This window comes from Magallana gigas, chromosome 2, assembly GCF_963853765.1.
Source record: "Magallana gigas chromosome 2, xbMagGiga1.1, whole genome shotgun sequence".
In the NCBI taxonomy this organism is placed as follows: domain Eukaryota; kingdom Metazoa; phylum Mollusca; class Bivalvia; order Ostreida; family Ostreidae; genus Magallana; species Magallana gigas.
Genome location: NC_088854.1, coordinates 6360471 through 6386212, shown reverse-complemented (window position 1 = coordinate 6386212; position 25742 = coordinate 6360471). Strand labels below are relative to the sequence as shown.

The window sequence follows — 25742 nt, the reverse complement described above, 5'->3', positions numbered from 1 at the left end:
CCATAAATTCCAAACTCGATGCTTAATTTCGGTACATTTTTTCCTTCTGATTTACATTTCCAAATGTAATATGGATTTATGTAATTAGAAGCCAACCGACCATAACTTTCTAGCATATAGCATCAGTGCCTTCGACGGTATCGACACTTGGGTCAAGCTGCTTTTGTTTGTGATTATGAAAGTTAAATAAGAAATAAGTAAGAAAGCTGAATAATTAGATCTAATTGTGCACAAATCCAAGGTTGAATTTCTGTTTTGATGACACACTCTAAATGAATTAAGTACATCATATAATTACATGTAAATACTAATTTTACCATATAGATAATTTCCAACAAAGCTTATTCCATACACTTTCCTACATTTTAGAACAGTAAAATGTGCTAACTTGACTTCTCCCTTTCTTCAAGGTTTTTTTTAAATACCTATATTTCCAGTTGTTAAAGGTAAATTGACATCTAGCATAGATCTATATCACCATCACGTACAATGTACGTATAATTTCTGTAAATCGAACTAAATCTTGATCACAGTGTGCAACATTGTGAGTGAATTTTGCATTTACCACATAATCAAAATACTTTGTGCTTTGTTATCTTATAAGCAATTTCCAACATGCAATTAAATTCGTTATCTACTAAAAATATATTTTCTTTATAGTTATAATCTAGTATTCTTTGCATAAGATAAGATACCGGATATTTGGTATACTAAGCTTGTTTGGCATTTATTTCGCAACTCAAGGAAATATAGATTGATGTAAAGTGCATTTGTATATAACCCGAGAATCCTGGTCACGGCACCATAATTACTGACACACGAGTCCCACATTACTCAAGTGTAGCCCACGGAATAATATTGATAATGGTTTAAGAGCGATATGTAAATATGCTTTAGAAGTGTGATTATTATGAATTCACAAATCCTTTCTGTATATAATACATATCTATTATTCCGATGATTTGAACAGTGGATTTACTGACAGCTGAAGGGTTATTATAATACCCATATATTTCATGCATGACAGTGATCACAATCATGTACATGAATGAAGCATTCTGTATATCTACTAACTCCATCATAGAGTACATTCTTAGACACAAAAATATCAGCCACAATCATGCTAATCTAATAGCCATAGACAAACAACACAGAGCTATTTTTTGGTAACTTTATTGATATCTAAAAATACTATGTCAATATAATAGCATAGTAAAATCAGAGTGATTGCACATCATCAAGACTGCTAGAGCAGCATATGTAAAAGACAGAACTAAGCAAACATTCAGAATGGCCTATGAATATCAACATTCTCTTGATGAAAAATGGTTTTTTGGATTATTTATATATAAATCAAAGGTTAATAATTTAGGCAAAAATCAAAGCTTTTTCAAGATTTCTTTTTTTTCTTGAATATTTTGATTTTTGACCAAATTACAAACCATGTTTTGGAAATGTTGGATTAGAATAGATTAGATATGAAATGAACATATTAAACTGAATAAAGATGCAACAACTTCCCATAAAACACAATGAATAAGATAGCTACATTGCTTTAAACCATTGAGCTATGCTATTTACTATTCATCTTGCCAAAGAATTATCTCTTCAATAAATGCCAATCTTTTTGTTCAGATTAATATCCTTCAAACTCCTAAAACATTTATTGTAGATAAAATTCCCTTTCATTTCATAAGAATTGAAATATAGGCAGATGAATATTAGCATCTTTGAACAAAAAGCCATTGACGAGCTTAAATATATGAACATGTCTAAGCTTGAACAAACATACCATGTTTCTCAAGACCAGCTAAAAAATCGTCCATTTCATCTTGAGCTACAAATCAGTACATTTAACAACTGATTATCACAGTGAAATAAAAATGGAATCTAATTGTGAATAAAAATCTTTGTCTGTACAATAACATGCTAATAGAAATAAATTTCTGTGAATAAATAAATAGCAAGTGCCTTCTATAACTTAAATTCAGAATAAATTAACAAAAAAACTAGCTACTTTGAATATAGTAATTAAACAGTAATGATGCAAAACTACAAGCACTATGGACACTGATGTTGGTAGAGTTTCTATGGTTACCATATGCTGTTGATATGACAATACCATGGTAATGATTGTTTAAACACTTCCTGCAATGGCCTCATATTGTGATTTACCTAGAATCTTAACTTTGGCTTGAGTCTCAGCTGAGCCAATGACATTTGTAGCCACACACTTATAAACGCCCGAGTCCGATACCACAGTGTCGTAGATTTCTATGTTGTAAGCACCATCCTCAAAGAACACTTCATAACGATCTAAAACAAGAATATTTTAGAACGTGATTAGAAACAACTGCTTTAATACATAATAAGGTTATTTTAAATCAATACTCATGTACTGTGGGTTTGTTTTAAGTAATAGGCGCCAATGATCCTGCGCAGACCAAGAAATTAATGATTATTTGTGGCCTATTTTCATGGGTAACTTGTCACAATAAGACAGATGACTTCTGTGTACATTAATGGTAAATACACGTTTTTGTGGATGTAAATTCAAGGGCAAGAGATTTTCAGACAATCCACAAGTATTAAGCTACCACCCTAAGAACAAAGATTATTCCACAGAACATTTTATTTTGGACAAAAAAGACAATACTCACCACTATGGCCGATTTCCTTGCCATCTTTGTACCACGTGATTTCTGCCTCTGGCATGGCCTCCACGACAACAGACAACATGGCAATGCTGCCGGTCCTGAACTGTTTGTCTTCGAGCCCCTCGACAAAACGGGGGGAGGACTTGGCCACCTTAGATCGCCCGGCTCTACCTCCCTCTTTGGGTTCAGGAATGGTTGCCATTGGGGGAATACCCATCATGGGAATATCTTTGTAATTGCCTTCGAAGCCTGAGGCCTCCAAAGACTGTTTCACTTGTTTCATTTCAGTTTGTTTTGTTTTGATCAGGGTAATGTCACCTTCTACGTAACAGTCGTACTGAATGTTGAATCCTTCCATCACATCAACAGAGGCGGGCAGGTGCTTGATGAAGAATGGGGCTGAAGGACAGAAAAAAACAGTTAATTAGGTCCACATAATGAATACACATAGCAAATTACTGATATTTTATTTCTAGGTTTTTCTTACAAATTAAATATATCTGAATGCAACTTATTGTAAAAAAAACCATTAATCATAAGATATGATTCTGAAAGATATTGTTTAAATGATGCTACTTTGCCACTTTCAGCAACATATTTTAATATATATATAAACTATTCTACACATGACCCATAGTTTACCGTGTATTGCACTGTATAGCTAATAATCATGCAAGCAACAAATATGATTCATCTGTTTACTTGATGTAACTATGATAGCCTTATAAATACAATCTGAAGCATTGTTCTCTTAGAGCAGACATTATTTCATCAGCATGTTTATGATAATGCATGCACTTCCTTTGTCTAACATTACAATTACCAGTAAATGTATTGACAGCTATACAGAGTGTTGCAGATATAAGCTATTCACTAAACGTATCATCTGCCAAGGTTCTATGAGTAAATACATTGTATACTATACATGTTTTTAAATACAAATGTATACTACACTGATATACATACAGGAATTATTAGAAGACACAAGCTACACTTCTATATACATATCTCTGTTACTATAACTATTTAATATTGTGGTATTAATGTGTGCAAAGAAAATAGATGTACCAAATCCTTTCTCCATATTGTCTGAAAAAGCATAGGAATAGATCATATGACATTGATTGAAGATAAATGACCAGGGAGTGATAGTAAATATGTCCCTGATATGACTGATGGAGCAGAAAAGGTAAGACTTCTGGGGGAGTAAGGGTTATAAATAGAACAATCACCTGCTGCTTTCTGTGCATCTGCTGTTGCCATGTCATCTCTAAACAATAGAAATTAAAACATAAGCTTCATTAAATAAATATCGAGATGAAAAGGGAAATAATTCCTATTTCCTTTAACTTCTAATTTCCTGTAGCATGTGTAAATAAAAACAAACCCTGCTCGTCTTGCTGATTTCTTAGTCACACGGACAATGCATTTAGATTCCACGGTACCCATGGCATTAGAGGCCCTAGCGACGTATTCTCCAGCATCTGAGGACAGAACCTCATTGACCTCCATGGTGTGCATGTTCTGGAAGGCGGTGATCTTGTGTCGGAAGTCATAGGTCAACTCTCGCTCGCTCTTGTACCAAGTCACTGAGAATACGTGATAGAAGATACAAGATAATTCACAAAATGAAAGTAAAAATCTATGTGTTCTATACAAGCAAAGCTCTCAGTTTCTGTTGATTTATCAATACCATTAGGTAGCTCCAAACATAGGTAATCACAGATTACAAAGCTCACCGAGACGAGACATCACCCTTATGAGACTTCACCTTTATGAGACCACCTTTATCATATTAAATGAAAATCATACTTTATGATCTTGGATATTCATGGATTCTGTTTTGACACAATGTCGTATATCATCTGTTAAAAAATTGTATGATAATCATATGTTCATATGTTAATCAATACAATAATATGAAATTAAATATTGCATCCTATCATATTTACAACATATATCATATAATACAATAAAATATCATAATAAACAATGATGAGATATGATATTGTAACGTATGATATGACATTGTATTGTGTTATACGTTATTTTATTTGATCACATAATACAATATCATAATATATAAAACAATATAGTATTATATTACAATATCATATTACATAAAACATCATAATATTGAAACATATGATATTATATTGTAAAATATAGTATGATATTGTATCATTTTTGATACATAATATGATATTGTATCATATGATACAATATAATTTGATATGTATATCATTGTATCATATCAAATGATACAATAGTATGTGATAAAGTAAAATATTATACAATACAATATTATATTATACATTTTGTATCATATGATACAATAATATATTTTACAATATCATACAATACAATTTTATGTGATGTGACAATATATCATATTATAAACCAATATCATATCATACAATATCGTATGATACGATATTATATAATGTAACAGTATCATATTATACAATTTCATGTGATATAGTTCTATATTACAGAAACTAATATCATATTATACAATATCGTATGATACAATATTATAGAATATGCAATATTGTATCATATGATACAATATTATATTTTGCAATATCTTATGTAATATTATCATGTGATAAAATATTATTATTATTAAATTAATAATACAATATAGTATAATACAATATTGTATCATAATATACAATACTATACATAACGATATCATGATACAATATCATAATATAAATTATCAAAAAAATTGATACAATATCATATCGTATCATATAACTTTTTATAATATTACATATGATGTTATATTGTATCATATTAAACAATATTGTTTCATACCATACAATACTATATCATAGGAATCATGTTATATCATTTATCAACAAACACATCTATCTATCAAGCAGGTTTAAGTGAGGTAGGAGATTTCTTTAGCATCCTTGATAATGGAGATCAGGCTCTGCATCTGAAGCAACCTCTGCATTTCATTTATAATATAGTTAAATCAACTATGCAAGCTATCATCTATAAAACATATGACCTGTTCCAAAAATACTAAACCTCATCCAGCATCCGAAACCTATGGCTAAGATTCAGTATTCAAGCCTGTCAGGTGCATCAGTATACATAAGACGCATCTCCATGCAAGTTTGGTTAAGTTCAGACCAGTAATAACTAAGATATCATCATCAGAGGGCACTAGCAATTAAAACTTAACCTGCTCCAGCATCCGCAACCTATGGCTCAAATTCAACATCCATGCCTGTCAGGTGCATCTGTATCATAAGACACATCATCCATTCAAGTTTGGTGAAGTTAGGACCTGTAATAACTAAGATATATTTTTTAGCATCCTTGATAATGGAGATCAAGCTCTGCATCTGAAGCTTCCTCTGTGATTCAATCATATTACAGTTTAGTCAACTATGCAAGTTTGAAATAGTACTATTTAATATCTATTAAACATGTGACCTGTTCCAAAAAACTTAACCATATCCAGCATCTGAACCCTATGGCTCAGACTCAGCATTCAAGCCTGTCAGGTGCATCAGTATCATAAGACGCACCATCCATGGAAGTCTGGTGAAGTTAGGACAAGTAGTAACTAAGATATAATCATCAGAGGGCACCTGCAACAAAAACTTTAACCAGCTCTAAAAACCTTAACCTCCTTCAGCATCTGTAACCTAAAGCTCAGATTCAGCACCCAAGCCTGCCTGGTGCATCAGTATCATAAGACACACCATCCATGCAAGTTTGGTGAAGTACGGACCAGCAGTAACTTAGATATTGCTATCAAAGGGCACCTGCACAAAAACTTTAACCTGCTCCAAAAACCTTAACCTCCTCCAGCATCCGAAACCTATAGCTCAGATTCAGCACTCAAGTCTGTTTGGTGCATCAGTATCATAAGACACACCATCCATGCAAGTTTGGTGAAGTACAGACCAGCAGTAACTTAGATATTGCTATCAAAGGGCACCTGCAACAAAAACTTTAACCTGGTCCAACAACCTTAACCTCCTCCAGCATCTGAAATTTAGGACTCAGATTCAGCATCCAAGTCTTTCAAGTCCATAAGTAGGTCCAGATGCACCATCCATGCAAGTTTGGTGAAGATAGAACAAGTAATAGCTTAGATACAGGACCTGCAACAAAAACTTTAACCAGGTCCGGACGCCGACGCCGACACCGACGCCGACGCCGAGGGTATAGCATAAGCTCCCCCTGACTTCGTCTCGGTGAGCTAAAAATGAATTGTTACAAAACTTACATGACGGTCTGGGCCATCCCTCTACGGTGCAGTCCAGATGGAGCTTGTCTCCCTCATCCAGTTCAATGACCTTGGGGAGGGCAATAGAGAAATGTGGGAGGCGACCGCCAGGGATACCCAGGGGCTTCAGTTTTTCGTATCCTCGCTCTGTTCTCTGGGACCACATTGCTCCCTCTTCCATAGCCTCTGGGCTTTCAGGGGGAGAGGCAGACTTGGACTTTGCTGTACAGAAAAAGAGATGTCACAGTTTAGTAAATCAGTTCAATACTCATGATAAAACTTATAATAACTTAAATATATTAGACTGCAGTTTGTGTAAACCACTGACCTTTCACTCTCAGGTAGGCAGAGCATTTACTGCGGCCGGCCGAATTTTGGGCGATGACACAGTAAAGGCCAGAGTCACTGGTCCTGGCACTGCGAATGATGAGTTCAGCATTACCATCAGAGTCGGATCCCATGTATACTCGTCTGGAGTCTGTCACATTCATGCCATCCTTTTGCCTAAAATAACAACAACAAAAATTCAGTTGAACTGCATTAACTACAATAAAATGATAGCACAGATTTTGTTTCACAAGCGTTACCATTTGAAGTGTGGCATGGGGTTGCCCTTGGCGAGACAAGTGAACACTACTTCATCTCCAGAGGTGACTGAGATGTCTTGTAGAGGGGTCATGAATTTGGGTGATAGATCCAACTCTGGGCTGGCCTCTCGCTCAGTGCCCAGCACGTTAAGATGACCTGAGCATGTGACCTCACCCTCGGAGTTGGTGGCAGTACATGTGTAGGTACCAGCATACTGCTCCGACACAGAGAATATCTCCAGAGTCAGAAGTCCATGCTGATTCTGTATGTATAAAAGGCAACGGTTATTCATCTTTAAAAATCAGTCAGCAAATAACATATTAAACAAGAGTTTGACATCATTTATGATTTGAATTAACTTGTTAGATTGTAGAATAATCATTTATCATTTATTGACAAGTGCAGACAAAAAATTACACAATTTCACTAAGTTTTCAGTTTCATAAAACTTCCAGTTATTTTTACGGATGAGACAGGATCTTACCGAGATGAAGAAATTGGTATTGTTTGTAATGTCCTTGCCGTCCTTCTGCCAGGTAATTCTGGGAGCAGGAAGTCCGGTCACTGAGCACATGAAGCGGACATGGCTGAATTCTGGCACTGTCTTGTCGCGGAGTTTAGCGGTGAAGTTTGGTGCTTCCTCCACCCTGTACTTCATGGTGGGAGCATCCATCAGCTGTGAGGACTCTGAGGCATACAGTGGAGTGGTGTCTGGGCGTGGGAAGGCAAAGTCTGATACCTTGATGCTTGCTCCTGTAAAATTGTAAAAATTACAAAATATTTAATCCAATAAAACAATCTACTGTCATCATAAATACTTAATACTATGCATTTTTAGTCCACTTACTTTGTACTTTGACGTAAGCCTCAGTGGTAGTAGACCCAACAACATTGACGGCGCGACACATGTATCGCCCCGTGTCATCTTGGAAGGCGTCGTGAATGGTCAGTGTGTGTACGTCTTCGTCCATTGTGATTCGGTAGTGACGACCAGGGTACAACAGCTTACGATCCTTGTACCTGTTTAATGGTAAAATTATAATTTTTAAAACAATTCAGTTCTGCATTTCACAATCCATGTTGTTTTGAATACAGCATAACACAATCAGTAGATGTCAGATTAAAATAACAGAACACTTGCCATTCCACTTGTGGGTTGGGTTGTCCTTTGACCTTGCATTCCAATTTGACTGAGCTTCCTTCCTCAATAGTGCTGTCTTCCAGACACTGTATAAATTTGGGCTGAGTGGATCCCTCTGGTATGGTTTCTGTAAATCACAATTATAAGTTGGATGATTATTTTTCATCTATCCTCACATTTAAAAGGACTACAATTACTCCTTCACTACCCTCCACCCCTAACCTCATGTCCCCTTACCAATGACTTTGAGTTCACAGGAGCACCAGGTGTGGCCATATTTGTTGGTGGCCTCACACTTCCAGGTTCCAGCGTCATCTGGATTGACCTCGTGGATGATCAGTCTGTACACGCCCTTGATGTGCTCAAGATCATAGTGTTTGGAGGACTTGATTCGGACGTTGTTATGGAACCATTGAACCTCAGGCTCAGGGCGACAGGTCACTGAAAATCAACACCACATGTTGTAAAGACTCTGAATTCTCTCGTTATAGGACAGGTTTATTCTAACTCTTTCACAATAGTCATTGATGTTACCTGAGCCTACAACACGTGACTCACCTGTGACGGTCAGCTCCACAGTCTCACGGACTTTCTTCACCTGGTCAATCAGGGGCAGCGTAAATCGGGGTGGGACATTGCTGTCCAAAAGTGACGTGTCATAGTCATGTCTGTCCAGTCTGAAAAATAAAAAAATGAAGTTATTCATAACAACAGCTTCTTTGAATTATAGTAAGAGACTTGTACCTAACAATGCATCCAGTACACTTACTTGAGTCTGGGCAATACTTCTGCAGGTTGTTTTTCTCTCTTTCTCTTCTTTCTCCGTAGATCTATAAACACAGTTCATTATGTTATCCATCTCATAAAATTCATTATTTTAGAATGACCTTCATCTTTGATTGTTTGACCTTGACTTACCTTCCACGGAGATCCTGGCAGTGGTGAAGATCTCGCCATGTTCATTGACAGCCTTACATTTGACCTTGCCTGCGTCCTCCACATCAAGCTCGCTGATGAAGAGTGAGGCGAAGTGGTCGTGGTAGGTCATGTGATACTTCCTGCCATGGGTCAGTTCCTCACCCTCCAGGTACCTACAGGTTAAAAACAGTACACATGACCATGTGGGGGTAGTAGAACAGTTAATATACAGTAATTAACACAGCCTTCGGGTACCTATAGGTCAGAAAAGATACATCATGTACATGTATAAATGCAGTAGAAAATAGTCAAAATAAATGCAGTGTACCCCTCAAATGAATAGTGTAGTCATGTGATAGATCTTGTAACAGGTTAAATCTCTCTCAGTACCTTTATTGGCCAAACAAAATAGATGTATATAAAGGTACATGTAGTAGAAAAGTCTGTATAAACACAGAGCACCTGCTGAATGATTGGTGTAATAGTAGAAATATGTTATAAATCAAATGAATAATTAATATAACAATCTACATGGTACATAGCTAAACAAAACTGTTTGCAGGTCTTCAAGAAAACCATTCCTCTGTAAAAAGAATTTACATTCAAAAGGAATTTCTTTCGATAAGCATATCTCTTACACTTCAGCAGGAATTCCAGATTCGACCTCTACGGGGTCATCTGTTCCTGCCAATAACACATTAAATCCAAGAACCACTTTGTCCATCCTCACAGGATGACCACTTCAATCATTTCACAGACATACACCAAAATACACAGCTTAGCACCAAACAGATTCACAGGTACCAGTAAATCCAGAAACCTATACACCGTCTACAGAAACGAATTTCATCCCTCTACGATGTTATGATCATCCTTCTGTTTGAACTGATAACATTTTTTTTCTTTTGCAACAATATTCGGCATAACCTAATCTTTCTCAGCAGGATTACAATACACAAAATAACCTTTATCCCTCTGCCAGGAGCAGACCCAGTGCACCTTGATATGAAATCTGCTCAAGTTATAATAAGATTTTGTCTTATCTTGTGTCAGAGTTTGACATCCATCTCCAGGAGCTGGGCTTCTAATACTCCCGTAAACCCCCTCCCTGAAGTGACGACATACACATGTATTCCTTGCTCAAACGAGAGCACCTGTCTCTGTATCACAACTAGTCAGCTGAGTTTATGACAGCCTATAAACAGTTGGTAAAATGAACAGAAGTGCTGCCTCCACACACAGATTGCTGAGAACAGCAGAGATCTTTTATTTATCAGTTCTGTTCGATAGGAGAAATATTTATGAACTTCTGTATCTTGTGTTTTTGTGAGATATGATGTATGAAGACAGTACTTCAATGAAGAAGGGGCCCTCTTGAGGGAAAAGAGGCCAATGTAGAGATTATTTAGTGAATAATTTACACATTGCATTTGATCTCCATATTATGAAGTCTAGGATATGAGAATGTTCCCTTATCAGTTTGGATCTTTATCAAAGAAGGCTTATGAGATATTAAATCTTATGATAAAATATAACATACAGATATAATATTGCATGTCTTGAATCACTTTGATGATATCTAAAGTACTTTAGCACAAGACAAGGATATTAAGAAATTCTCAGTGCAATGCACTGCAAACCAAATAGAATGTAGATTTCTTTTTTATCTATGAAATGACACTAGTTACTACACCAAATAAGATACTGGTAGAATGTTAATCAACAATTTAAAAGTTTTATGTTGGTGAACTTCTACTGACCAGTGAATGGTGGGGACAGGCTTGCCACTGATCTTACAGGTCAGTTCTACGTGGGACCCCTCGTATCCATGAACATCAGCCAGGGGCTCAACCACCACAGGGGCATGGGGAGGCAACTCTGTAAGATTATAACATCACTGTTAGTCTTTCACATACACAATGTAATACATTGGATGTATTTCTATTTCCTTCACAAAATATTACATTCACACAGTAAACATTTGTATAATATTGTTATTAAATGTAATTAATCTTCATATTAAGAATTTAATCAGTAAAACTTGTGAAATACATGAATACTGACCCAGAACAAGGTGTCTGGACATGACACCATCGTCTCCCTCTCTTCTGAAGATGGCGCCATTTCTGGCCAGGCGGCCCATTGGTAAAATGTCAAGGTCGTCTTCTTTGTGGTGTTTCCTGTCACGGTATTCCTTGTGGTGTGCCCGAGACAGTGGTTTGCCAGTGAGTTTCTTTTCAGCGGTACCCTAATATAGAGGTACTCATTAACATAACAGTAATACATTATTATTAACAAATATTGTAAAAAAATATCACAGACAGGTTCCAATAAAAGAAAACATGCTAAATAAAAAAGAAGTTAGGCAAAAACACCAAAAAAAAAAAATGAAAAATAAATAAAAGCAGAGACAGTTCGGTAACAATAACAGTTTTGTGTCCTCTGGTAAATTAAATATATTAAAACAATAATGAACTGTACCATTTATGCGGAACATTAACTTATCACCATTTATACATTATATGAACGAATCAACATAATTGAGTTAAATGTTATTTAATTATTAAAAGGAAATAAAAACAGAAATTGACATTAAACAATCTAAGTTTCGTGTTTAACAAAAGGAGAAAACTCAAAGTGGCTTTGGATGTAGATATAAATAATATAATATTCAAGACAAATAAAATAATAATATAAAAAGATGTGTATCAAAACATGATCAATAAAGAAAGAAATTAAGTGCAGACACTGAAATAAAATCTGACAAGAAAGGGGAAATAACCCACACTATGATTAAATTCAATGGACATCACCCATGTTACTTACTTTCTCTATTTGAGAGGTCTTCTGTTTTTCTCTTGGCTAAAAGCAAAAGCAGCAGGAAAATAAAGCATTAATGCCTGATGACTACTAAGAAGCAAATACAGGGATTTAAGGCATCCATGAAATTACAACAAATGAATTAATTGGAATACAACCCATGAATCCCTCCAACATCTATTAACTTGTTTAGATTATTTACAACACTGAAGGTCAAATAATTTTGTTTTTTCTCCTTTTTGCAGATTAAGTGTACTGCAGGAAATACACAGGGTTACCAAAATTTTATTTATGAAATATATACTGACAGTTAATATACAGCTAGTTATTTTTAATGGAAATATAATCATAAGTAATAATGTTGTGAATACAGGTAAATGACTTTGCCAATGATACCAAAGCATATAATATGTCTGTATACATCAGTAATACAAATATTTCACTCCAATCATGCAGGATAAGAAACTTAAGCACTGGTCTATATATCTTATAATTTGTATGAACTAGAAGCTGGACCCTCTGCAGCAAATACAATATGGTACTTACATTCAGCCATGGATGATCTAAAGCCTCGAAGATTGTCATTCTTTTACTGAAAGGGAATAAAATCGAAAAGATAGAATAAAAAAATAACAGAAGTTAACAATCCTATCTGAATTCATTTAGACTATTTTATGATTTATGATTAAGAATAATCCTTTGTCACCTTTTGTTAGGAATGAGTAGATTCTTGATGAAGTCTCTGGCCTCGGATGAAATGTTCTGCCAGACTTCATCATCAAAGTCGTAGTCACAGCGGTTAATGTTCACAAAGGTCTCATGATCTGTCTCTCCGGCAAATGGTGAGTATCCACTCAACCTGACAACAAAGATTCCAGATAATACATAACTCATACCATACAAAGTCTATTTAGTATCTTCATTAAGAACATCACAACTTATACAGGAGATTTGTCTATAATGGTGAGAAAAACTTACAACACATAGGTGACGACTCCCAAGGACCACATGTCTGTAGTAAAGGAGACTGGCTCAAAATTGATGATTTCAGGGGCACAGAACTCCGCAGTACCAAACAGGACCTTGACATTCTTGCCCTCCTCCAGTCTCTGGGTCAGACCAAAGTCAATGATCTTGACATCCTTGCTCTCCTTGGTGACACACATCACATTCTCAGGCTGAAAACATCAGTGTCAAAATGTTTTAATCATACAGTAATTTTAATGAATCATTGAAACAGCTGGACTAATAAATTCAGATGAAGATGAACATATGGTAGTATACATGGAATATGTTACTAAGATTGCTTTGGTACTGACCTTGAGGTCAAGGTGAACCAGGTTTTGCTGGTGCATGTGCCTGACCCCCTGACAGATCTGTCTCATGTAGGTGATGCAGTCCTCCTCTGTCAAGTCGTACTCTTGTTCCACAAGCCTGTCAAACAGCTCTCCACCGGTCAATCTATCGACAACACAGACCAGCTCAATACACATTGTCCAGGTCAATTACTTACAATACAATCCCAAATATATATACAGTTATCATTCATAGGCGAAGGTCTGACCATCAGTTACATGTTTTATTAATTTGACTTCAGTCTCATTCTTTTGAACAGTTCAACAATCTTAAGTACCGGTAATAAAATACTAAGAATACAACTTCATAGGTTAAACAATATTAGACTTACAGTTCCAAGATCATGACCATTTCTCCAGCCTGATCGAAGGCTTCGTGCAGCTGTAACAGTTTGGGATGGTGGAGTTCGTTCATCATGTCAATCTCGTGACGGACTGCCTCCTTCTCGTGGGGTTTACAACGGATCATCTTGGCAGCCCAGTTCTTGTTGGTGGCTCTCTCTATGGCTCGATGCACAACTCCAAAAGCACCTCTGTTTTAGGAAATAGTAAACCACATTTATTGAAGAATTGTTACCAGAATATATCAATAACTGAAAAGTCATGCATGTACTAATCTCTGTTATCACTGACCTGCCCAGCTCCTCACAGATGATGTACTTGCTGAGCACGTCTCCCTTGATCTTGTCAATGTTAACATCATTGCCTCTGAAGCTTGCATCATCTGTAGAGAGCAAAAAAATAAGTATATTAACATCATGTGAAAATTGAAGTAAATATTCATGTGCAACTTCATCAACATTTCTGGATCATGTCATTTTCTTAGTTCTGATGTTACTTACAGAGATCATCATAGTCGACATCTGGCACAACCTCTCTGGTTACAACTTTCTCCGATTCCTCTCCGGGTTCGCTGATTCCGATAAAGTTCTCAGCGAACACTCGGAACTTGTGTTCCTTGAATTCCTCCAGACATTCCACAGTGGCGTACGGAGTCTTGGTGGTCAGGGCCCGTCTCCACACTCCTGTCTGTGTGTCAAACTTCTCAATGATGTAACCAGTGACTTCTGAACCACCATCGTCTGCTGGGGGCAGCCATGACAGTTTAACAGAGAATTTAGTGATGCTCTCAATAACTGGTTTGCCTTCAGGAGGTCCTGGACGATCTGGTGAAGAAAATGGATCAATTTGAGGAAACCATTTTTAGGTTGCTTAAGATAATGCTGAAATACTGAGTGTTTGTTTTAATAATGATCAATTTGAAATTGCTTACCAATGACATGTACTGGAATGTTGACCATGTCTGATCCAACAGAATTCTCCACGAAGAACTTGTACACTCCACTGTCTTTCTTCTCCGCATCATGGATGACAAGTGTGGAGTGATGTGGATGGGTCTTGATTTCCACCTTTCTGCGAGAAGTTTCAATGACCTCTCCGTCTACTGACCATGTGATCTTTGGGGCGGGGCGGCCTTTGTAAGGAACGCGGATCATAATAGCGTCACCCTTACAAATCTGTAAACCATCCAGGTATCTCTGGGGCAAGTCTACGATCTTGGCTGGCACTGAAGTACAAAATATGAAAACCAAAATCACCATGCTTCTAAACTGGTGTTAGAAATAGGCAGGATTTGGGATTTAGAAAATTCAGTTTAAGAAGTATCTAGAATAATGAAGTTCTTACCATTGACATCCAGGTTGGCTCTGGTTGACACGGAGCCATAGAAGTTTCGGGCATGGCATTCAATGCTACCGATGTCTTCCTCTGTGACGTTTTTGATGATCAATGTGTATTTTCCACCTTCAGCTTTCTTAATCTCTGTACGTCTGGTATTGAACACCTCACGGTAATTCTTGTACCTGTAATATCCATTTAATTTAAGACCGATTCTTTTTAATCCATTAAATCAAAAAGAAACTTTTGGATCTGAATATTGTCTCACCATGTGATGCTAGGTTTGGGCATGCCCGAGATTTGACATGTGAACTCAGCATCCTGTCCCTCGGTAATTGTCGCTGGTTCAATGTGTTTGATGATCTTGGGACCTTCAGTCACTGTTAAAAGAGAGCATGTCATTAACACATAACTTCAAACTATTAAAACCTTATTTTTGATTGATGTCTATGTAGAGGACTGTCTCTGAATGTTCCACTGACCTATGGCCTCCTTGCAGTAGAAGGGCTCAGTGGCCGGGGAAGGCTCACCAATGCCCTCCTTGTTCTCTGCTCGGACGCGGATCTCATATTTGAGTTCTTCATAAAGGTTTTCAATTTTGTGTTTGGTTGTCTTGATTGGTGTTTTGTTGATTGGCAGCCATGTTCTGCCGGCCAGATCGGCCCTCTCCAGGTAGTAACCAGTGATGGGGGAGCCACCGTCATGCTCAGGTGGCTGCCATGACAGCTCCACAAAGCGTGGACCAATGGCCAAGATTTCTGGTGCATTTGTAGGTGCTGGCGGTTTTTCTGTACAAAGAGATGCCAATATTGAAGCTGATTCCAATGATAAAAGTATTCATGTTTAGAAAATCCTAGAATGTTTAACATTAATTTTGGAAGTAAAATACAGCTATTGTGAGAAAAAGTTAAGAAAAATATCAAAAATAACAATTATTCAACCATTTAAAAGAAAGGAGTAAAATTAATACTGATTTTATATTAGTATTATCATACCTTTTCTTCCCTTCAATTCCACAGGAGATCTTAGTTCTGTGGGTTTGCTTGTACCAGCAGCATTCTCAGCTGTTACCCTGAAGAAGAAGGCATGGCCCTCCTTGAGTCCTTTCAGGTGGTGACTCAGGACCTTGCCAGGAACACGAGCTACACGCTCCCACTCATCACTGTTAGAGAGGCGGCGCTCTATGTTATATCCAGTGATACCCTCAGGTCCACTGGCTGGGGGTTCCCAGGTCAAGGTCAGTGAAGTCTTGGTAATGTCCTTGACATGTAGAGAAGCTGGAGACATTGGGGGCTCTGTAAGGTACATAAAGTCAGCATCAAAGAAGTAAAAGTGAAGGTCACTGACAAGCAAAATAATTAATACATACTTTAAAAAACTATTACAGAAAGACAGAATATGATTGAGAATACCTAGAGCCCTCTTTGGTGCGACAGCTTCTTTGGCTTCTAGTGCAGGGCTCTTGCCATATTTGTTCTCAGCATACACCCTAAAGTAGTAATCCTTGCCCTCATTCAGTCCCAGGACAGTCAAGGTTGTTTCTCCAGACAAAGTCTTGGACACATGGACAAAGCTGTGTCTCAGTCCCTCTTTCTTTTCGATGATGTAGGCAGTAACTCTTGATCCTCCATCCTCTTTGGGTGGCTTCCATTCGATGGTGACAGAGTCTCTAGTGATTTGTGTACATTTGATAGGTCCAGTTGGGGCAGCAGGAGGCCCTAAAGGTTAAGAGTAAGATTAAATTGAAATGTCCCAGGCACAGAGTTGCTTTTTATTCTGAATGACTGCATTTTGTATACATACCAAATTTACTCTTTGGTGTGACAGGTTTGTCTGTTTCCAGAGGAGAACTGACTCCAGCCTCGTTTTCAGCTGCCACACTGAAGAAGTAGTCCATGCCCTCAATCAGGTTATAACAGTCCACACTGAGTGAGCCCGGTGGGAGTCTGGCCACACGGAGCCAGCGTGGGTGTCGGGCTTCACATTTCTCCACAATGTATGATGTAATCTTAGATCCTCCGTCACTCTCTGGGGGCTTCCATGACAGTTTGACTTGATCTTCTGTAATGTCATCAACCTTCAGAGGTCCAACTGGTTTGGATGGTTTCTCTGAAACAAAAACATATACATATGAAAAGAAGATTCATATCTTGAAAAGTCTACGTTGGGTATACAGTACACAGGTTTAAAAGTGTAGGGCATTTGCAATTTTTAAACATTAGTTTTTGAGATAAATGATAAATCACCTGGTGGTTTGCTGGATTTGATGGAAGATTCCAGCTCTACTGCCTCACTGAATCCCTCTGAGTTCTTGGCCTTCACTCTGAATCCATATTCACAGTCGGGCTCTAGGTGTTTGATGGTCGCTGAGTGTTGGTAGCTCTCCAGCTCCTTCACCTTAGTCCAGGAGCCTAGCTTGCCTTTCTTCTGTTCTAGGATGTATTTAGAAATCATTGCTCCACCATCAGACTTGGGTTTCTTCCACTGAAGGGTTACTGAGTCTTTTTCTGTGTAGGCTATTTCAAAGTTCTGGGGTTCAGATGGTTTCTCTGTTAACAGAAATGAATCACAGTGTTAGAAGTGGTCCTTTAAAACACAGCATAAAATGTATTTCATTGCTTATATGACATTAACAAACAGTACCTAGCTTTCTCTGTGGAACCACTGTCTTTTCAATGACTGCTGGCTCACTCAGTCCTTCACAGTTTTCTGCAAAGACTCTGAAGATGTAGCCGCGTCCCTCCAGAAGACTCTCCACAGTGAACCATGTCACGTCTGGTTCCACTCGCTTGATGCGGACCCAGTTCATGCGGCCAGCCTCCCTGCGCTCGACAGGGTAGCCGATGATGTCAGCACCACCAGTTGAAGCAGGGGGAGACCACTCAAGAGTGGCTGAGTCATCTGTCACTTCAGTGATTTCAAAGTCCCTTGGTGCTGATGGAACATCTGTGAAAAGAAAAACTTCTGAATCAGGTTCAGTCATCAACAAAATGCTGAGTACATTGGCACCTTGGTAGGAATTTGACTTACCAACAAGGCTCTTGGCCTTCACAGCATCAATGAGTTCAATGGGTTCACTGACACCGACTTTGTTCTCAGCATAGATTCTGAAGTTGTAGTCATGTCCTTTGATTAGTCCTGTCAGTGTGGTGCTGGTAGCATTAGGTGGAACCTTGGTGGCTCTCTTCCAGCCTCCCCACTGTAGATCCAGTTTGTCCAGGACATAGCTGGTCAGTGGGCTGCCACCATCATCCTTTGGTGGTTGCCAAGACAGAGTGATGGAGTCTTTGGTGATGTCAGCGGCTCGCAGTGGGCCCTGAGGAGCACTTGGGACCTCTGTAATCAATTACAATACATGGTTTAAAAAGCATTTTACTTTATTTCATTACATGACAAAATTTTACTATTGATACACAAAACTCACCAGGAAGTCTGATAGGAACAATTGATTCATCCAACTTGGTGTCTTTTCCTCGACCAACCTCGTTTTCAGCAACCACTCTGAACTGGTATTCTTTGCCCTCTTGGAGGTCAGACAAAGTCTTGGTGGTAGATTTGGGGGACACCTCTGCCAGTGGGGACCAGTCTCCAGTCTCCTCCTTGGCCTCAATGATGTATTTCTTGAGTGGTGCCCCTCCGTCATCCACTGGTGGTTGCCATGTCAGGGTGACGGACTCTGGGGTGATACTGCTGGCTCTGACTCTTCCCGAGGGAGCACCTGGTTTTACTGAACAAAACATTTTTTGTGAGCTGAATTTTTTCTATCGATTGAAAATAATACAATGCTTTTTATTCAAGAAAGACAGGTATAGTCTTATCGAGAACTTAAAGATCTGAAGACTATAATATGAAAACATGCCTATACCATTTTTTAGTTAATTGCCTTATTAAGTATTTCAGTAAGATTGGCCGTACCTGGCACTCTCCTTGGAGTGATCGGTTCCTTTGTTTCAAGGTAAGGTCCTTGTCCCTCAATGTTCTCAGCAGACACTCGGAACAAGTACTCCACGTTTTCTATTAGTTTATCTGTGGTCAGTGTCAGTACATTGGGTCGCGGTGTCTCCACCTGTACCCAGGCTGAGCGGCGTGTGTCGCGGCGTTCCACAATGTACCGCTTGATAGGTTGGCCTCCATCCTCCTTTGGTGCTTTCCAGCTGAGGGTGGCTGAGCTGGCTGTTATGTCGGACACCTTCAGGGGTCCAATGGGGGCAGATGGCACAGCTTCAAAGAATAAAACCATCAATGCAATTTCGTCTTAACTTAAATAATTACTCAGAAAGTATATGTGTTAAAGTTTTTGTTAGTTATCAAAAAATAGGAAGAACTTACTGTAAGGATGTTTCGGCACCAGTGGTTTGTCTGATGTCAATGGCTGAGACAGACCCACTTTGTTCTGGGCCCTGACCTGTATGAAGTATTCAGTGTTTTCAAGCAGATACTGGAGTTTACAGGATTGGGCCTTGGGACCCAGTTTCTCAACTTGGGTGTATGTGGTTTTTCTTGCCTCCCTCTTCTCCACAATATAGTGGGTGATTGAGCTTCCACCATTGTCTTTTGGTGGTTTCCATGACACCACTGCAGTTGTCTTGGTGATCTCTGAGAATTCCAAGGGTCCAGTGGGGGGTGAAGGTACCTCTGCAATTTTTTATTTGTACATGGTGTCAAATCAACAAAGCATTAATGTACTTCAAAACATGTTAGCATCAAAAGCAATCGAAGATCCACACAAAAACATACCTGGTGGCTTGATAGGCGTCACTTCATCTGACATCAATGGTTCACTGCTGCCAACTTGGTTGACAGCACTGACTCTGAAGTGATATCGCTGGTCAGTTATAAGGTCTCTGACCTTGACCTTTGTTGTATAACGGTCACAGGTCATGACTGTCGCCCAGTTCTTTTTGTCAGTGGTTAACTCAATCTTGTAGCTCTGAATTGGTGATCCACCATCACTTCTGCTGGCAGACCATTCCATGGTCAGGCTTGTTGCCAGAACATCAGAGAATTTGATTGGTCCAGTAGGTGTCTCAGGGGCTTCTGTGTCAATAATGAAGCATATACATGAATCATAAAATCACCAAACTTCAAAATTTCATGATTAAATCTTTTTCATATTTTACATTGAAGATTTGTAAAAACAGACTGCGTACCAGGTTCTTTGACAAGTTTGACTGGTTCTGACATTTCCACTGCTGGACTGGTTCCCTCCTCATTGGTGGCAGTCACCTTGAAGTAGTACTCTTTCTCGAGCTGTAATTTCTCCACCACATATTTAGTGACTGGGGCTTTCAATGTGGCCTCCTTGGTGAAGGAGCCATATTTCTTGTCCCTGCGTTCCAGTGTATAGAACTTGATGGGAAGTCCACCATCACTAGATGGTGTCTGCCACTGAATGGTGACAGATGAGCTGGTGATGTTTGTAGCTTGGAGATTTCTTGGTGCAGATGGTGCCTCTGATAAAACAGAATCAACTAAAGTGTGTAAACCTCAGGTCAAAACTCTGAAGATGCAAATACAAATTTGAAATAATAATGGATTGTGTTAAAATTTTCTATCAACATATGATAACAACGTACTGTATGGGCTCTCTGGTTTGAAGCCTTTTCCTGCTTCAAGTGGTTTGGACTGACCCACTTTGTTCTCTGCCAGAACTCTGACAAAGTACTCCTGCCCCTCCTTGAGGCGGGTCAGGTCAAAGGTCAGTTGGTCAGCGGGAACCTTCTCCACGAGGGAAAATGAGGTTTTCCAGCTCTCTCTGATCTCAATAACATAGCTGGTGATGGGGGATCCTCCGTCGGAGGGGCTTGGCTTCCAGGAGATGGAGGCTGAGGTCTTGTTGATGTTGGATACAACCAGTGGGCCCTCTGGGGCAGCAGGCACATCTGTACAAGATTCAAATTATTACATTTTATAAACACTTCAACAAATAAGTCTGGACTTCTCGATAAAACAAATACGAAGGAAAACATTTTGTATACTGTATATATTAGGCAACCCACGGACATTGACCCCCACAAATAAAAATGTTTCCACAGTATTTAACATATAACATAATCAAAATCAACTTATGAATTTTGACAAACTGCCCCCCTCCAAAGAAGAAAAACAATTTTGATTCATTCCACAGCACACTACACCTACCGCTGGGTTTAGCTAGTCGCACTGGCTCCCTTGTCACAGCTTTATCACTTTCTCCAACATCATTTTCAGCTGAGACAGCAAAGAAAAAGTTTTTCTCAAATTCAAGTTTGTCAATGACTGTCTTCGTTATAAAATGTTCCACTGTGGTGACCTTCACCCAATTATCGGTCATCTCCACGCGGCGCCAGATAATGTAGCGGCGGAGCCTGGATCCACCATCAGATTTTGGCTTGCTCCACTCCACAGTGACAGAGTTTTTATCCGTGATTACAACATTGAGTTGCTCTGGTCGTGATGGGGCAGCTGAAAACAATGTCATTATGATTATTAAAAAAGATTTAACAATTCGGTTTGTAAGCGACAACATAAATATTAATTTCAGGTCTAGAAGATTTGAGTTATGGAACAAAAACTGTCTTGAGTTGGATTTACAATAAATTACCACATTTTGTATATATCACTTACTGAGATCTCTCTTTGGTTTAGCTGACTTGTCTGAGGTGAGAGGTGGACTCTGGCCCTCCTCATTGATGGCAAACACCCTGAAGACATACTCATTGTCTGTGGTCAGGTTACTGACAGTGTAGCTGGTGATGTTGGCCTTTACTTCCTCTACTTTGTTCCAGAGAGATCTCCTTGTGTCTCTCATTTCAATCAGGTATTTTGTCAGTTTGGATCCACCATCAGATTTGGGTGGCTTCCAGGAAAGATCAGCAGAGTTCAGGGTCACATTGGAAATCTCTAGTGGTCCCTCTGGTGCACTTGGAGGATCTGTAATATAGTATGAAGTAATACAGTATGAAAATGAATAATTGTTTGACACCTGTACTTAACTCAAATCAATAAGAAATTCTAAGATGTAAGCTGTCCACTTACTGAATGGACTCTTCAGGAGCACCGATGTGTCCATTTCCAGAGGTTCACTGAATCCGGCACTATTCTCTGCAAACACCCTGAAGTAGTACTCTGCATTCTCATTCAGGTTCTGAATGCACAGAGTGGTGATGTCTGGAGTCAGTTTATCCACCTTCTTCCACATGGTCTTCCTGGCTTCTTTGAGCTCCACCACATAGCCTTTGAGTGGTAATCCACCATCACTTTGTGGAGGCTTCCATTCAATGGTGGCTGATGTCTTCTGTATATCACTGACTTTAATTGGTCCAGTGGGTTTGGATGGTGGGCCTGTGAACAAATAATAAAAATGTTATTCAATCAAAGCCATTCTCTTGTATATACCAGTAATTTTTGTAACTTATGGCATGCTTAATGTTAACCTTACCAGTTGGTTTTCCCAGTTTTGTTGGTTGAGAAGTTTCTGCCTTCTCACTTTCACCAATATCATTTTCAGCAGACACTGCAAAGAAGTAGTTCTTTTCAAACTCCAGCTTCTCAATGACTGCCTTGGTTGTGAACTGTTCCACTGATGTGACCTTGACCCATTTGTCTGTCATTTCAATCCTCTGGTAAATGATGAATCTGCGGATTCTTGATCCACCATCAGAGCTTGGTTTCATCCATTCCACAGTGACTGAGTTTTTCTCAATGACTGTCACTCGCACCTTTTCAGGTGGAGATGGAGCACCTACAAAAATTAAGTAACATAAATATAGAGCTAGTTTTCCATACAACAAACATTCATTTTATAAATACATTTATTAATTCTAAGCTTATTACCATTAACATGCCTAAATATCACGAGTGTACAAGAATGAAACAAACAAATAAAATATCATCTTAGTTGTATTTGAATGATTCAGAGTGATACTTACTGAGTTTCTTGGTAGGTTTAGCAGACTTGTCTGAGGTCAAGGGTGGACTTTGACCTTCAGCATTGATTGCAGTCACCCTGAACACATATTCTGTGTCCAGGTTCAGGTTTTCCACGGTGAATTTGGTCACATTAGGTTTGACCTCTTTACACTTGTTCCAGAAGGACCTCCTGACATCCTTCATTTCTATCAGGAAGCCTGTGAGAGGAGATCCACCATCAGACTTGGGAGCTTTCCAGCTCAAATCAGCAGAGTTCAGGGTCACATTGGAAATATCAAGTGGTCCTTCAGGGGCACTTGGAGCCTCTGCAATGTCAAAAAAGAAACATTAACACATGTTCTGGTGCCTTAAGAAACCTAAATAAAATTGTTTTCTCTATTCATACCAGAGCAACTTACTGAATTGACTTGTTGGGGTAATGGTTTCTGATTCCAAAGGCTTAGATTTTCCTAAAGCATTCTCTGCAATGATTCTAACACTGTATTGCTGGTTTTCTTTCAGTCTGGTCAGATCAAAGGTCAGCTGATCAGCTGGCACCTTGCCCACTTGGATGTAAGATTTAAATGAGTCCTTCAACTCAATGATGTAGTGTTTGATTGGTGAGCCTCCATCTGACTTGCTTGGTTTCCATGACACTGTGGCTGAGTTCTTGCTGAGGTTGGACACTTCGACTGGGCCTTCAGGTGAAGATGGGGTGTCTAAAGAGAAACAGTCATTTTACATAGCAAATTCTCACCACTTCTTTAATCAAATGTTTAAATGTGTAAAGGAATACTTAGTCTAACCATGAAACTCAGATTTCATAAAAAAGGCATACCACTTGGTTTTTCTAGTTTTGTAGGTTGGCTTGTTTCTCCTTTGTCACTCTCTCCAATGTCATTCTCAGCAGATACTGCAAAGAAGTAGTTCTTCTCAAATTCCAGTTTGTCCACAATGGTCTGGGTCAGGAATTGTTCCACTGTTGTGACTTTGATCCACTTCTCTGTCATTTCAATCCTCTTGTAGATGATGTAGCGTCTGATTCTTGATCCACCGTCTGAGGATGGTTTGGACCATTCTAAGGTCACATTGTCTTTGTCAGTCTTAGTAACCTTGACTTTTTCTGGTTTAGATGGAGCAGCTAAAAAGATAAAAAACAGTTCTGTTAAGACCCATATTGAAAATGGTTAAAATCAATTCAATTTTATAGGAAAGAATATGTGTTGAACTTACAGAGAGATTTTGTTGGCTTGGCCGTTTTGTCTGAGGTAAGCGGTAGACTCTGTCCCTCCTCATTGATGGCACTGACTCGGAAGGTGTATTCCTTATCAAGAGCCAATTTTTCCACAGTGAATTTAGTAACAGTTGGTTTAGTTTCTCCACATTTGCTCCAGTAAGATTTGCTCTTTTCTTTCATTTCTATCAGGTAGCCAGTTAATTTGGATCCACCATCAGATTTTGGAGGTTTCCATGAGAGGTCAGCTGAGTTCAAGGTCACATTTGAAATGTCAAGGGGACCTTCAGGACTACTTGGTTTTCCTATAAAATTAAAGTTACAAGGTAAAAAAAAATCTTTAAAACTTACCCATGCTCATTACAATTTTTACCTATTGAACTCTGATCTTACCAAATGGACTCTTAATCAAAACAGATGCGTCCATTTCCAGAGGTTCACTGAATCCGGCACTGTTCTCTGCAAACACCCTGAAGTAGTACTCTGCATTCTCATTCAGGTTCTGAATGCACAGAGTGGTGATGTCTGGAGTCAGTTTATCCACCTTCTTCCACATGGTCTTCCTGGCTTCTTTGAGTTCCACCACATAGCCCTTGAGTGGTAATCCACCATCACTTTGTGGAGGCTTCCACTCAATGGTGGCTGATGTCTTCTGTATATCACTGACTGTGATTGGTCCATTGGGTTTGGATGGTGGGCCTTGAATAGTTTCAAATATGTCAAAATCTGCTCTAGCCTCTATTGGATTTTTATTTTTCTTCAAAATCTATCATCAAAAATATATTTTGTTTCTCTATCAACTTACCGGATGGTTTTCCCAGTTTTGTTGGTTGAGAAGTTTCTGCCTTGTCACTTTCACCGATATCATTTTCAGCAGACACTGCAAAGAAGTAGTTCTTTTCAAACTCCAACTTCTCAATGACTGCCTTGGTAGTGAACTGTTCCACTGATGTGACCTTGATCCATTTGTCTGTCATTTCAATCCTCTTGTATATGATATATTTGCGGATTCTAGATCCACCATCTGATGCTGGCTTTGTCCATTCTATTGTTACCGAGTCTTTCTCTGTCTTTGTCACACTAACCTTTTCAGGTGCTGGTGGTACACCTAGTAAAACAGATACCATTAAATATTTTAATATTCTGACACTGAAATAAACAAGAATTATTAAACATTTTAACAGATATCTTTTAAAATAAAAACAAT

At 38.6% G+C, this 25742-nt stretch overlaps 1 protein-coding gene across 1 annotated transcript in view; it reads right to left on the bottom strand.

Moving 5' to 3' along the window:
- LOC105342773 (titin) overlaps nucleotides 1–25742 on the bottom strand; it is a 243327-nt gene that overhangs the window by 53834 nt on the left and 163751 nt on the right. The window contains exons 192-243 of the mRNA XM_066074713.1: nucleotides 25341–25643; nucleotides 24929–25234; nucleotides 24535–24840; nucleotides 24140–24442; nucleotides 23721–24020; nucleotides 23322–23627; nucleotides 22832–23134; nucleotides 22429–22734; nucleotides 22018–22323; nucleotides 21553–21855; nucleotides 20988–21293; nucleotides 20562–20864; nucleotides 20149–20448; nucleotides 19741–20046; nucleotides 19327–19632; nucleotides 18836–19138; nucleotides 18442–18747; nucleotides 18055–18357; nucleotides 17658–17960; nucleotides 17215–17520; nucleotides 16824–17129; nucleotides 16407–16706; nucleotides 15894–16199; nucleotides 15680–15791; nucleotides 15421–15596; nucleotides 15008–15301; nucleotides 14577–14900; nucleotides 14368–14458; nucleotides 14067–14267; nucleotides 13699–13840; nucleotides 13358–13557; nucleotides 13086–13238; nucleotides 12926–12971; nucleotides 12386–12421; nucleotides 11624–11807; nucleotides 11320–11437; nucleotides 9560–9732; nucleotides 9411–9471; nucleotides 9200–9318; nucleotides 8879–9082; nucleotides 8642–8768; nucleotides 8348–8520; nucleotides 7985–8253; nucleotides 7500–7762; nucleotides 7241–7416; nucleotides 6913–7134; nucleotides 4045–4246; nucleotides 3890–3927; nucleotides 3726–3746; nucleotides 2661–3056; nucleotides 2176–2316; nucleotides 1793–1837 (exon numbers count right to left, since the gene is read on the bottom strand). Of these exons, the coding sequence (XP_065930785.1) occupies nucleotides 1793–1837; nucleotides 2176–2316; nucleotides 2661–3056; nucleotides 3726–3746; nucleotides 3890–3927; nucleotides 4045–4246; nucleotides 6913–7134; nucleotides 7241–7416; nucleotides 7500–7762; nucleotides 7985–8253; nucleotides 8348–8520; nucleotides 8642–8768; nucleotides 8879–9082; nucleotides 9200–9318; nucleotides 9411–9471; nucleotides 9560–9732; nucleotides 11320–11437; nucleotides 11624–11807; nucleotides 12386–12421; nucleotides 12926–12971; nucleotides 13086–13238; nucleotides 13358–13557; nucleotides 13699–13840; nucleotides 14067–14267; nucleotides 14368–14458; nucleotides 14577–14900; nucleotides 15008–15301; nucleotides 15421–15596; nucleotides 15680–15791; nucleotides 15894–16199; nucleotides 16407–16706; nucleotides 16824–17129; nucleotides 17215–17520; nucleotides 17658–17960; nucleotides 18055–18357; nucleotides 18442–18747; nucleotides 18836–19138; nucleotides 19327–19632; nucleotides 19741–20046; nucleotides 20149–20448; nucleotides 20562–20864; nucleotides 20988–21293; nucleotides 21553–21855; nucleotides 22018–22323; nucleotides 22429–22734; nucleotides 22832–23134; nucleotides 23322–23627; nucleotides 23721–24020; nucleotides 24140–24442; nucleotides 24535–24840; nucleotides 24929–25234; nucleotides 25341–25643 (11703 nt within the window). The remainder of the gene's footprint in view (nucleotides 1–1792; nucleotides 1838–2175; nucleotides 2317–2660; nucleotides 3057–3725; nucleotides 3747–3889; nucleotides 3928–4044; nucleotides 4247–6912; nucleotides 7135–7240; nucleotides 7417–7499; nucleotides 7763–7984; nucleotides 8254–8347; nucleotides 8521–8641; nucleotides 8769–8878; nucleotides 9083–9199; nucleotides 9319–9410; nucleotides 9472–9559; nucleotides 9733–11319; nucleotides 11438–11623; nucleotides 11808–12385; nucleotides 12422–12925; nucleotides 12972–13085; nucleotides 13239–13357; nucleotides 13558–13698; nucleotides 13841–14066; nucleotides 14268–14367; nucleotides 14459–14576; nucleotides 14901–15007; nucleotides 15302–15420; nucleotides 15597–15679; nucleotides 15792–15893; nucleotides 16200–16406; nucleotides 16707–16823; nucleotides 17130–17214; nucleotides 17521–17657; nucleotides 17961–18054; nucleotides 18358–18441; nucleotides 18748–18835; nucleotides 19139–19326; nucleotides 19633–19740; nucleotides 20047–20148; nucleotides 20449–20561; nucleotides 20865–20987; nucleotides 21294–21552; nucleotides 21856–22017; nucleotides 22324–22428; nucleotides 22735–22831; nucleotides 23135–23321; nucleotides 23628–23720; nucleotides 24021–24139; nucleotides 24443–24534; nucleotides 24841–24928; nucleotides 25235–25340; nucleotides 25644–25742) is intronic.